The 12,219-nt window shown below is 38.8% G+C and overlaps 1 protein-coding gene across 2 annotated transcripts; it reads left to right on the forward strand.

Annotated features, from left to right (window-relative positions):
* The first annotated feature begins 4,338 nt into the window (after nt 1-4,338).
* LOC124669181 lies at nt 4,339-11,326 on the forward strand. Of its 2 annotated transcripts, XM_047205859.1 has the most exons (16): nt 4,339-4,804; nt 4,924-5,149; nt 5,230-5,478; nt 5,582-5,697; nt 5,800-5,895; nt 5,985-6,072; nt 6,260-6,489; nt 7,348-7,532; nt 7,675-7,874; nt 8,258-8,590; nt 8,671-8,772; nt 9,097-9,394; nt 9,900-10,048; nt 10,242-10,312; nt 10,429-10,526; nt 10,686-10,802. In XM_047205859.1, the coding sequence occupies exons 1-15, from the start codon at nt 4,503-4,505 to the stop codon at nt 10,493-10,495; spliced, it is 2,712 nt and encodes a 903-aa protein (XP_047061815.1). In that variant the 5' UTR covers nt 4,339-4,502; the 3' UTR covers nt 10,496-10,526; nt 10,686-10,802. The 2 variants fall into 2 exon arrangements, with proteins under 2 accessions (XP_047061815.1, XP_047061814.1); XM_047205858.1 differs by having other exon boundaries at nt 4,340-4,804; nt 10,242-10,526; nt 10,686-11,326.
* The last annotated feature ends 893 nt before the right edge of the window (nt 11,327-12,219 follow it).

The raw sequence follows: 12,219 nt of genomic DNA on the forward strand, positions 1-12,219 counted from the left end.
TACCCAGAGCACATCATCACTCAATAAAGCATTTTAAACTAGTAACACTATATAGAATATAAATTCAGCTTTGAATTTTGAATCCCTCTTCAACTTTTAATAGTATGCAACTTATTTTTAATGAGGAATCTATGAAAAGAGATTCGGGTACAGTAGTTCATTTATATGAATGAAAATTATTCAATGTGATGGTCTTCTTAAATAAAAAACAAAACTAGACACAAAACAAATAAAGGACGCTCCAAGTTTTAGTGAGAATTCTATGTTGCTCAGAAAACAAAGTTTAGAAGTGTGCAAACCGAGAATTTTAATATATGTCCAGTGGGGTGCCTTGGAAATCCCCAAGATTGTTCTTCACCATTCTTGAATTGCTCCTGGTGTGGTGTTCTTCTATTCCCTGTGAAAAAACTTCAACACAAAACGTTCTTCTCATTCTTTTCTATGGGGTGACATTAGTGGTACAAGGATATCATGCTTGCTGCTATTTTATTCATCAGTAAAATTATATATTCTTGAACCAGAGAGCACATAATGTTCTACTCATTCTAATATATTAAAATTTTCAAGCAAAAAACATTTTGATACTTAAAAGAATGGATCTAACATTAAGAAACAGAATATGTCCAGAATTTTTGCTACGACACGGCTGAATTTTTTCGACCACTTAGATATGTCAGGAATTTTAGCCAGTTTTTGTGCATATAGAGGATGAAAAGTTACATATACTATGATTTTATCAAGATTTTAGAAGTTTCCAAAAAATAGAAAAATCGTCAACTAAAAAGTGCAGCGCAAGAATCAACAACTCCATAATTTGTTTGCAACTTTTATCATCCAAATGGGTAAAATTTTTGGTACTTTATTTAGAAACCAAAGAGGAAAATAAAAGAAAACTATCATTCTACAACAAGCATGTAGATAGAAAATAAAAATAAAAATATCTCAGGCTCTAGGCTTACTTACTTGGTTCAAGTGGTATGAAGATCATGTGGTAGCTTGAATCTTGGTGCTACCACCTCTTACTTGGAAAATGCTCCATACCTTATGTTGGAATCAGAATCTGACATTCCCTTCTTTTGAATCAATGATAGCTCATGTGGTTCTAAAAATGGTCTCCCAAGAATTATAGGACTAGAGGTATTGCCACATATGTCCATGACAATAAAATCTACAGGTACATATGTTATTTGCAATTCAATCATAACATCATTAACTTTTTATAATGCCTTTTTGGTTGAATCATCAGGAAGTAGAAGATCAATAGAACATTTTTCTATGTTTTTAAGATTAAGCAAATCAAATAGCTCCTTAGATATATTTGAGACACTAGATCCTAATAAATCTAGAATAGCATGGTGTGTCTCTTTATCTATAGAAAGGGATCCAAGCATCCGCAAGCTTAGGTGGTATCATAGCTTCATTGTTATATCTTTGTATCTTCTCTTTAATATCATAATAAGCAATATATATAAGAACCAAAACCAGCTTGATTGATAGTAGGATTTTTAGAGAATTTTTCAAGAATAGCAATTAATTCATGCAAGCTACACTTATGAAGTTCTAATAGTGTTTCTCTTACTTCACTAAGCATTTTCACTTATTCTATTTTCTTGTCCCTATTATATAAATTAAAAAATTCATTTCTATCATCGAAATCTTCTTCTGGACTTCAGCTTTTCTAAACTTTTCACAATTTTAACTTCTGAGAGCAAACCATCTAACAAAACATAAGCATGGCAGGCCGGCACGTTCATGAGGGATCCCCCACACTCTTTATTTAAAAAATTCCTGACATATGTTTGTTAACCCATTGTAGAATATAAACATAAGCATCCAATCTCTCAAACCATGCTCAGTACCATAATCAAGTCCCCGAAATCTCTCCCAAGATGATACTAGCAATTCATTTTCAGTTTGCTTAAAGAAAATAATAATTGCTCTAAGGTAACTTACTAATTTTGATGAACCAAACCTCTCTACAAAATCATCTTTAAAATTGAACCAAGAGCTAAAGTTTCCAGGTGACCATTTTAATACCCAATCCAAAGCTTTATCAGCAAGTGATTAAGGAAAAAAGTTTAACCTTGATGATATTATTAGTATTGCTTACCTTGAGAGCTTTGCATCTTAGAAAACGCAGAACCATATGTTCGAATCAAATACACTGACTCGAAATCATAGCAATCCACTGTACTCTCACAAATCGAAGCAAGAACTAAGCAGAACTATTGTACTCTCACAAGTCGAAGCAAAAAAGAACTATTGTACTCTCACATATCAAAGCAAGAACTAAGCATAACTACTATACTCTCACAGATCGAAGTAAGAACTTAGAAGAACTACTCCACTCTCACAAATCGAAGTAGGAACTAACCAAAACTACTTGACTCTCACATATCAAAGTAAGAACTAACTAAAACTACCAGATAGCAGCAACCGTAGTATAGGTCTAAGCTAGGGTTGAGAGGTACTCTCCGTGATCTGGCAGCCGATCCCGGCGAAGGAAGACGATGACGTATTGGCGAGGCGTAGGCGAGGATGAATGGCCACAATGGAGCTCCACCGACCTTAGAAGAGACTGTCCCTCACCTTGGTGGCCAGCGAACAACCATGGACGGAGAGCTCGAAGGGGGGAAAATGGTGGCACGGCTCTAGGCGCTGATGCGGGGATGTGTAAATAGGCGAGGAGCATCGGCGGGAGGTGAGCGAATTTCTCCCGCCGTATTTTCCCCGTACGCGCGGGCTCCCGCCATCCCTGCCGCGCATTAGCTTGGGCGTAAAAAAATTCCAGCGAGCGCGAGACTAGGGTGGCTCGTGAGAAACGGCCGAATCACGCGTTCCCCCTCATACAACTTTTTAGATGCTTTAAAGTTTGTGAATCTTTTTCCGTGGCCATCCAAACATATATTTTTCGTCTCCCTAGATACAAGAAAACGCATGGTTAGTAACCAAACACGTCTTATATCTCCCGAGCAGCCTAGGATGTTCTCAGCATCGTGCTGCCTTCTGATACAATCAACCAAGCACCCTTATCCTGTATCCAGCGAGCCTGGTTGGGCATCGTGCACAGGTAGCAAAGGAATCGTAAAGTATTCTCTCGAGAATGACGTAGCCAATGTGCAGCCCAACAAACGAAGATACACATGGTCGTGTTGGGTTGGATCGCTGCTCAAGGCCGCAAGAGAAAAAGAAAAGGGAAAAAAAGCGTGGCAAACTGACAATGCGAATGGCACGGCATCTGGGCTGCTGTCTCCGGGATATTCTCGGCATTTCTTCGTTCGTTCCCGTCCAACCTTCCCCAAATCAAACGCAACGCGACCTCTCCCTCCCACTCCCGTCCACCTCCACCGGATCAGGGAAGCAGTTGCCAGCCACACCACCCCCACCGCCTCTCTCTCCCATTCCCGCCGCCGGTCGCCGTGCCCGTCGGCCTCCCATCCCAGGTGCGCGTCCGTCCTCCCCTTATCCTGTTCCCTCCCAAATACCCGTCCAATCTCCTGCTCCTCACGAACGCATCATTGTTCCGTCTTGCATTGCGTTAACTTCTTTATGCAATCTTGCTACAACTCCACTCGCTCATCCTCCTCCTTGCCCATGCACCTGTGCACGTGCCACGCCGGTAAAATTTATCAACCGCTCATGGATGCGACGGCCCAAAAATTGGCGTCATGTTCCCGTGCCCTTTCCTTCATGTCGCCGGCACCGCTCTGCCGCCCAGTCGGACTCGGAATAGGGGAGATGCCTCCGGCTGCTTGTTTGCAATTTCCTGTCGAGTCAGTCCAATGCCATGCTTGCTAGTTTAATTATATCTTGTGGATTAACGGCATGCTGATATACCTTCTTTAAAAGATAAAGAGAAGGCGTGTGACGCAATTTAAGAATCCTTTAATCCGAATGAATCTGCATCAAGCAATCGTGTCAGTTTATATATGCAGCACATGGGGATTTTATCGTTGCTTCGCATTTCGGCTTTTGGGGAAAAGATGCACTAGGTTAATCTGTTCCATTCCATTGTGTATCGACTCTGAATTGTTTCAGCAACTACTTGTTAATCAAGCTGTTCATGAGTTACCCAAATGCATAATATCGACAACTAGTATTGGTTCTTGACTCTGGAAAATTTGAGTTGCTATTTGGCATCGTACGCTTTCCACCTGTACTAAGCTCTTGCTTGTGGCATATGGGGTACTTGGATTGGACCGATAGTTGTCGTTATTAGTATAAAACTGAAGTGATTACTACTTGGAAGTAAAAGATAAGCAATTAATCACAACCGTGGTATTGTTTCTCTTCAAAACTATGACCATACCATGAGCAATCATGTAATTTGGCGTTCCTATATCCATGTTTCAACTCCTTTTTCCCCTGAAATCTGACTACATGTAATACAGGCAGAGCATCGATTTATCTTGAAGCTGCAAAGTCGAAGGAACACGTCTCGTGCATCTCGCTCAGCATTTCTCCGATAAAAGTAGCTGTATTACTCAAAGCAACATTCTTGGATGGGTTCAAACAAGCAGAGTGGTAGCCCACTATTGGGAACCCTCAAGATGGAGAGGGTTCGAACGATCCTCACACATACATATCCATATCCTCATGAACACTCGAGGCATATCATGACAGCAGTGATAATTGGATGCCTCTTTTTCATCTCATCGGACAATATGCATACTCTGATACATAAACTGGACAGCAACATCAAATGGTGGTCCATGTATGTTTGCTTAATTGGTTTCTTCTATTTCTTTTCATCTCCATTCCTAGGAAGAACAATTCAGCCGAGTTACTCAAATTTCAACCGATGGTATGTAATCATATTCAGACTCCTTAGAACTCAATATTATTGCAGCAAATAATCTCTACGTAGTTACAAAATTATGTTGTTAGGAGAACTGAATTATCAACTATATTGCACAACTGTAGGTATGTCGCTTGGATTTGCTTCGCATCCTTGTATCATCTCCCGAGCTTCCAATCAATGGGGGTTGATATGCGCATGAACCTTTCACTTTTTTTGACGATATATTTCTCTTCTGTCCTTTTCATCATTGCCTTTCACATCATATTTATTGGTCTCTGGTACATTGGTTTGGTTGCCCGCATGGCAGGCACAAGGCCAGGAATATGGACCATTGTACAGAACTGCACTGTGCGTTCACTAGAAAACTACTTTCATTTTATTTTTTCTCTATATTTCTTATGCAAAGATTAATTTTAAATTTCTTCCAGGTCATCAGTATTGCTTGCTGTGTATTCTACAGTCATTGCGGGAATCTTGCCGTGCACAGAAGCGAATCCTTTGGCAAGAGTTCGGATCCAAGTTTGCTTGCTTTTCTTAAAAATGAAAATGGAACCACATGGATATCAAATTTTCTCTTTATGAATGAATTAAAGGATCAGATATGTACATCTTGGTTTGCACCAGTTGGATCTGCAAGTGACTACCCTCTCCTGTCTAAATGGGTTATATATGGGGAGGTAACACTGTTTTTTTTAAAAAAAAAATTAATCTACTCTTTCCTCACGTACTTTTGTTTGGGCAACATCCAAGCTCCATCTCTCTGATCATTTTATTCTCCAGTTAGTTTGCAGTGGATCTTGTGCTGGCCCATCGGATGAAATATCTCCTCTTTACTCACTGTGGGCTACATTTATTGGCCTTTACATTGCCAACTTTGTTGTGGAGAGATCAACTGGGTATGTGCTTATTGTTTTACTCAGTGCCTATTTTATTTTAATTTTGTTCTCTTGTCAATACTAAGCCTGATTGTTTCTTATTATCTACTGCAAATACTTCAGATGGGCTCTTACTCACTTATCACCAGTATCAGAGGAAGAGAAGCTGAAAAAACATATGAAACCAGATTTCCTGGATATGGTACCTTGGTATTCAGGGTAGAGTCCTCAAGCTCTAGTTAGGTAGATTCCAGATGAGACCAGTACATTACTAAAACGCCTGACTTCTTCAACTTTACATTATGTAGGACTTCGGCTGATTTATTCAAGACTGCGTTTGACCTTATGGTCTCTGTAACTCTTTTTGTTGGGCGATTTGATATGCGCATGATGCAGGTAAGGGGTGCCTAAATCACGATGTTGGATTATCATTTTGATTTAGTTTTGATATATTCTTTAAGATCATGTCATCTAATTTTACTACTGCAAATTCAAGCTGTATTCTGCCTCTATGTACCTGTGAACATGTGTATGTTCAAACATAATGACTGCATTTTTTAAGCATTTCTATATTGTTCTGTAGGCTGCAATGAAAAGTACTACAAATGAGGCACAGAACGAAGACCTGATGTATGACTACTTCAATGAAAGAGAAGACCTTTGGTTTGACTTTGTCGCAGACACTGGTGATGGTGGTAATTCATCATACACAGTTGCCCGACTGCTAGCTCAACCATCCATTCAGACTGTTATTGGCGGCTCTATGCATACTCTTCCACGTGGAAACTTGCTTGTTATCGGTGGAGATCTTGCGTAAGATTACATCATGTTTAAGCAGATTTGACTTTTTTCTTCAGTCAATTTATCTGTTCATATCTGGAAATTATCTAGCTCTTGTCTGTTATTTTGCCAATATAGTTGCATCATTGATTCATCGTAAATTTGTAATACTATGGAACTTATTTACTCACCGAATTTCTGGTTGAACGCTAGATGATCTATCTAGGCGGGTAACTGATTGCTTGAGTTCCTTTAATAAATTTGGAATGGAGTTTTTTTTATTGGTTTTTACTACTCCCTCTGTCTCAGTTTACTAGTCTTTCCCGTATCCCTAGGTCGCCAATTTGACCTATATAATTTAAATTATATAATGTAAAAATCATATCATTAGAAAATAGAACATCTAAACTTTTTAATGATATAATTTTTATAACATATAACTAATGCTAACTTAATCAAATTTGCGACCTAGGGGTAAGCGCACGCCTAATAAACTGTGAGAGAGGGAGTAGTTAAATCCATAATATCAACTTTTCTTAACCTGTTAAGTTTAAATATGCAAACTTGTTGACATATGTTTCAGAAGAGGAAAAAGAATATATAGTCTTGTTAGTCTCCACCATTTATGTTCTGTTTCAAAAAAATAGTTGTTAACAAAGTTGTTCGAGAAAAAATTGTTACTGGCAGATGGGGTTTAATCTTATCAAGCACCACTTAACAGTTGTTGTTTGTCGTTTATTTGGTAATGTTTTGTCCTCGAGTATAATTTATTCTCTTGTAAAAACTATATATTTTATGTCATATATGTATATTTGTTATAATTTGCATCACTCTACACTTATATCAAGTTGCCAACATTTATTTCTTTTCTGTCATTTTATATGTATGTAGGTATCCAAACCCTTCGTCGTTTACATATGAGAGACGCTTCTTCAGTCCTTTTGAGTATGCTATGCAGCCTCCGCGTTGGTATAAGGCTGAACATATAGCTGTGGACAAGCCTGAGATTCCTTTGGGCATATCAAAGATGAAAGAGTATGATGGACCCCAATGTTTCATAATTCCAGGGAACCATGGTTTGTCCTCTGCACTAATATAAAACTTTGTTACTTCTCATTTTACTTCTCTCCTGTGGGCTGTATGTGTTTGTAAGGAAAACAATGCATGATTTTTTTTCTTAAAGAGTTCCTTTCTTGGTTATTTTACCTTTTATAACAGATTGGTTCGATGGGCTTAACACATTTATGAGATATATATGTCACAAAAGCTGGTTAGGTGGATGGTTTTTGCCTCAGAAGAAGAGTTACTTTGCTTTGCAACTTCCGAAAGGTTGGTGGATATTTGGTCTTGATCTAGCTCTTCATGGTGACATTGATGTATACCAATTCAAGTTCTTCGCAGAACTTTCTCGGAATAAGGTGCATTTCTCTTCTCATGTTTATCCTTATGTGTTTTTTTACTGGATTTTCCAATATTTCTGTTTCCCGTGTTCCAATACAAATTAATTTAATTGCTTCAACCATGTAGCTGACTAATACTAGGATGGCTAGTAAATACCGGAAGAAATATGCTGACAAATTTTATTTTTTTGAGTTGATATAGCCCTTTCTCCAGTACAGGTGGAAATATTTCCACACTGATTACTTTATTATCATTTCATTTGGTTGGTTTTTTTATCAGTGATTGATTAATCATTTTCTGTAAGTAGGTTATCTAATATTGTATTTGAATATCTTGGGAGTTGGAGACAAGTTATCATTTCCAGATTTAATTGATCCGCTACATTTCTAAAGTTATGCAGGTTGGAGAGAACGACTCTGTGATTATTGTGACACATGAGCCAAATTGGCTCCTTGACTGGTATTGGAAGGAGACTACAGGCAAGAATGTCTTGCATTTGATTCAGGACTACATGAATGGAAGATGCAAACTTCGCATGGCAGGGGATTTGCATCATTTTATGAGGCATTCTGCTACACGATCAGATAAACCTACTTTTGTGCAACACTTGCTTGTCAATGGATGTGGTGGTGCTTTCCTGCATCCAACCCATGTTTTCAAAAACTTTGAAAGGTTCTCTGGTACTACCTACGAGTGCAAGGCTTCGTATCCATCCTATGGTGAATCTAGTGGGGTATGTAGTTTCCTAATTGAATAAATCGCTAGCATATTTAGCTTATTGTACAATGAAGATCTTATTAACTGCACTTATAGATTGCACTGGGAAACATATTGAAGTTCCGCAAGAAGAATTGGCAGTTTGACATAATTGGTGGTTTTATTTACTTCATACTGGTATTCTCAATGTTCCCACAGGTCAGTTACATTTATTCCATAAGGTGTAATTTTCTTCCCTGCATATCCTCATTTTGGTAATGAAGTATCCCACCTTTAATGTATGCTAAGTATTTGAAATTTAGATATATGCCACTACAAAGTTCCACTTCTGAAAAGTGCCAACCTTTTGACCACCAATTTATTACTTCGAAAGTCAAAAAGACCAATATTACATATTCTACACAGCTTGGTGACACTAAGCAGCGATTTTTGCCTTTCATATCTAGGATATCCGGTGGTGCTGTTGCAAGCTTATAATGTTGATCTAAACCTAATTCTTGACGCTATTTCTGTTTTTTCCAGTGTAATCTTGTTCACATCTTAAATGAAGAAACATGGTCTGGGCGTTTACTAAGCTTCTCAAATACAATATGGAGTGCTTTGCTCTATATTTTTGAACACTCCTATGTCTCTTCAGTAGGAAGTCTAACTTTGCTGATGGCATCATATTCATTCGTACCATCCAAACTCACACGGAAAAAAAGAGCTATTATCGGTGGCCTGCATGTTTTGGCTCATCTGACTGCAGCTCTACTTTTAATGTTGCTCATGGAGTTGGGCATTGAAGTATGTATACGGAATCATTTGTTAGCAACTTCAGGTATGCCATCGCATATTGTACTCCCAGCCACAGTTCTAAAGGTTAAAGTTCTTATTATGTGTTAAGATAAAACATGGTCTTGCTGTTATGTCCCTTTTGAAATGTAAAAGATACCTTAAGCAGTCATTTGCACTTGGGGTGTATTCATTTTATGGTTTCAAACTGGATAATATTGTCAAAATTGAATATCATATCCTTTAGAGCATGAAATTAGGTTGAAGTGTCTAGAGGAAATTGAGAATTCAGTTGCAGATATATAATTCACGCGGCTGTGTCTGTGATGACATAGCTTAGGGCGATTATTTGATGTAACTATGATGGGCATGTCCTTGATAATTATCACCACCTTGGCACCTTTGGCTCTAAGCTCAATCCCACAAAAATTCTAGTTAAGCTTATGTGGCCAGGCTCCTATTGTTTCTTCTGACTAGAGATGTTTTGCTTACTTCATGTTTCTTCACCCAAGAAAGGCGATTCTTTTTTACAACATTGTTTTCTGTCATAGGTTATCACCCTCTATATGACTGGTATCGGTCAATGGAAAGTGAGCATTTCCCAGATCCAACTGGTCTTCGTGCTCGTTTGGAACAATGGACACTTGGATTATACCCGGCATGTATAAAATACCTTATGTCGGCCTTTGACGTCCCTGAGGTGATAAGACTCTTTCCGGAAACATATTACTACTCCAGTATAGATGCATTGTGTTTTTCAACAAATGGATTTGTTAGTTGCAGTTCATTTTTAGAACTTTGCGGACGAAGCCTACAAATTACCTATATTTTTTTCCCATCCACTTTATGTAGATTTACCTAATCAGACAAATTTATGGTTCATTTTTTCACAGGTCATGGCTGTGACAAGGATCAACATTTGCAAGAACGGGATGATGTCTCTTTCTCGGAGTGTTCTGATCATGTACTACACTTCTGTATTTATCTATTTCTGGATTTTCTCAACTCCGGTTGTTTCCCTCATATTTGGTAGTTACCTATACATTTGCATCAACTGGTTCCACATACACTTTGATGAAGCCTTCTCGTCTCTGCGCATCGCAAACTACAAATCATTCACAAGGTTCCACATCAAGAAGGATGGTGATCTGGAAATATTTACACTTGCAGTTGACAAGGTAACATCAATATATTGAACATCCTCCCTTTGTTCTCATCTGTTCAGATAGGCAATGCACTGAATGGTATCAGTCAATATAAGGTAGATACAGGTTTTTATGTAGAAAGCACAAATTGCATGTAGACTCCATCATAAACACGCTGAATCTGGTGAACAGGTCCCAAAGGATTGGAAGTTGGATCCCAAGTGGGAGGCGGAGGAAAGAGGGCCTCATCAGCTCAGCCACCAGCGGAGGTACCCTAGCAAGTGGCGGTCAGCCTCATCTCCAGATCCCATCAGGTCGGTGCGGGTTGTCGACCATTTCACCATTGCAAGAACAGTAACCCTGGATACCAAGACCTCTTGCTGATACCTTACATCACCGCTGGCGAAGGTTCTATAAATTAGCAATTGGTTGTGCAGATTGTTATTCCAGATCCAGCTGACTTAGGTTGACCTAGCTTATCTTCCATCATGTTACCTTCAGTTATGCTAACTTCCTCTCCAACTCCAACATTGCAAAGTATATAGCAGAGATTTACTTCAAGTTAACTGGTAATACAGAAGAATTGGCGAGAGAAACACAGAAAGTTTCTTTTCTGATCCGTTAGATGAATTTTTGGTTGGTTATATTCAGAGTGCATGCTCTGTAATCGGAAGATAGTGGAAGATGGCCATTGATTTCTTGTATGGAAAACATACTCTGGATATAAATTTCATTGAAACTCTTAATGTAATTCTCACTGTTTTCTTAGAAGTTGAAACTCTGAATGTAATTCTCACTGTTTTTTGCGGAAAGAAAGTTTCTGTGGAAAGAAACGAGTATAGTGAGTCCTGAAAACAACATGCATGTTTTGTTATTCTATTTCGGTGCCACCGGCTCCTACTTATTTGCAAATTCGTTTGAACCATGTAACTTCTCATTGTCTGAACAGTATTTCCTTTCTTTTTTGGGAAGAGATGGTAATGATTTGCTGATGGCAAAGCTAAACGAGGCATGAAATAATCAAGCAGACGGCTAGATGAACTGAGGTTTTCAATCATGGCCGACCCAACGGCCAAATCTGTTAACAGTTTGAAGCAAATTGGCTGCAATAATTCCAGAGCCTTTTGACCAGCTTCTTCCCTGTATATATATGCTGAAAGTTCCAACACATGCAACTTGCATATATGCATCTAGTGGCCGGCCATTCCTCCCATGCAAGATTTTTGCGGTCAGAATATATACCTCCGCTTGTCCGACAGAGCTAACAAGCCTAAGTGACGACTGTGCCGTGTGCCGGCAATAGCTGACACGTCGCTGCATGGAGCTGATCCGCGAATTTTTTTTTAATAATACGAATTTTTTATTTAATTCTACGAATAGCGCGCGATTTTTAAAAATTGCAAAAGTAGGACTCGGTCGGCCAACAGCAGGCCGATCGGACAGCAGCAAACCGACTGGGTGTCGGCTGCAGTCTGCCTTCGGGCTGTCAGACTCGTTGGTCGATAGATGACCAACTGGTCAGCGACAGACCAATTGGGTTGCTACAAACTAATTGGCCTGCTAGTACCCGATTATTTGCATGGATGTATTTTCTTCGTTTGCATGAAGCTTAGGGTTAGCAGGGGTATAGCTGAAGGTACTTATGGCGTCATTTTTAAGCGGTACAACATACTTGATACATAGTTCATACATGAAGTCTGATACATAGGTGATGCATACATAAATG

Source organism: Lolium rigidum, chromosome 7, assembly GCF_022539505.1.
Source record: "Lolium rigidum isolate FL_2022 chromosome 7, APGP_CSIRO_Lrig_0.1, whole genome shotgun sequence".
In the NCBI taxonomy this organism is placed as follows: domain Eukaryota; kingdom Viridiplantae; phylum Streptophyta; class Magnoliopsida; order Poales; family Poaceae; genus Lolium; species Lolium rigidum.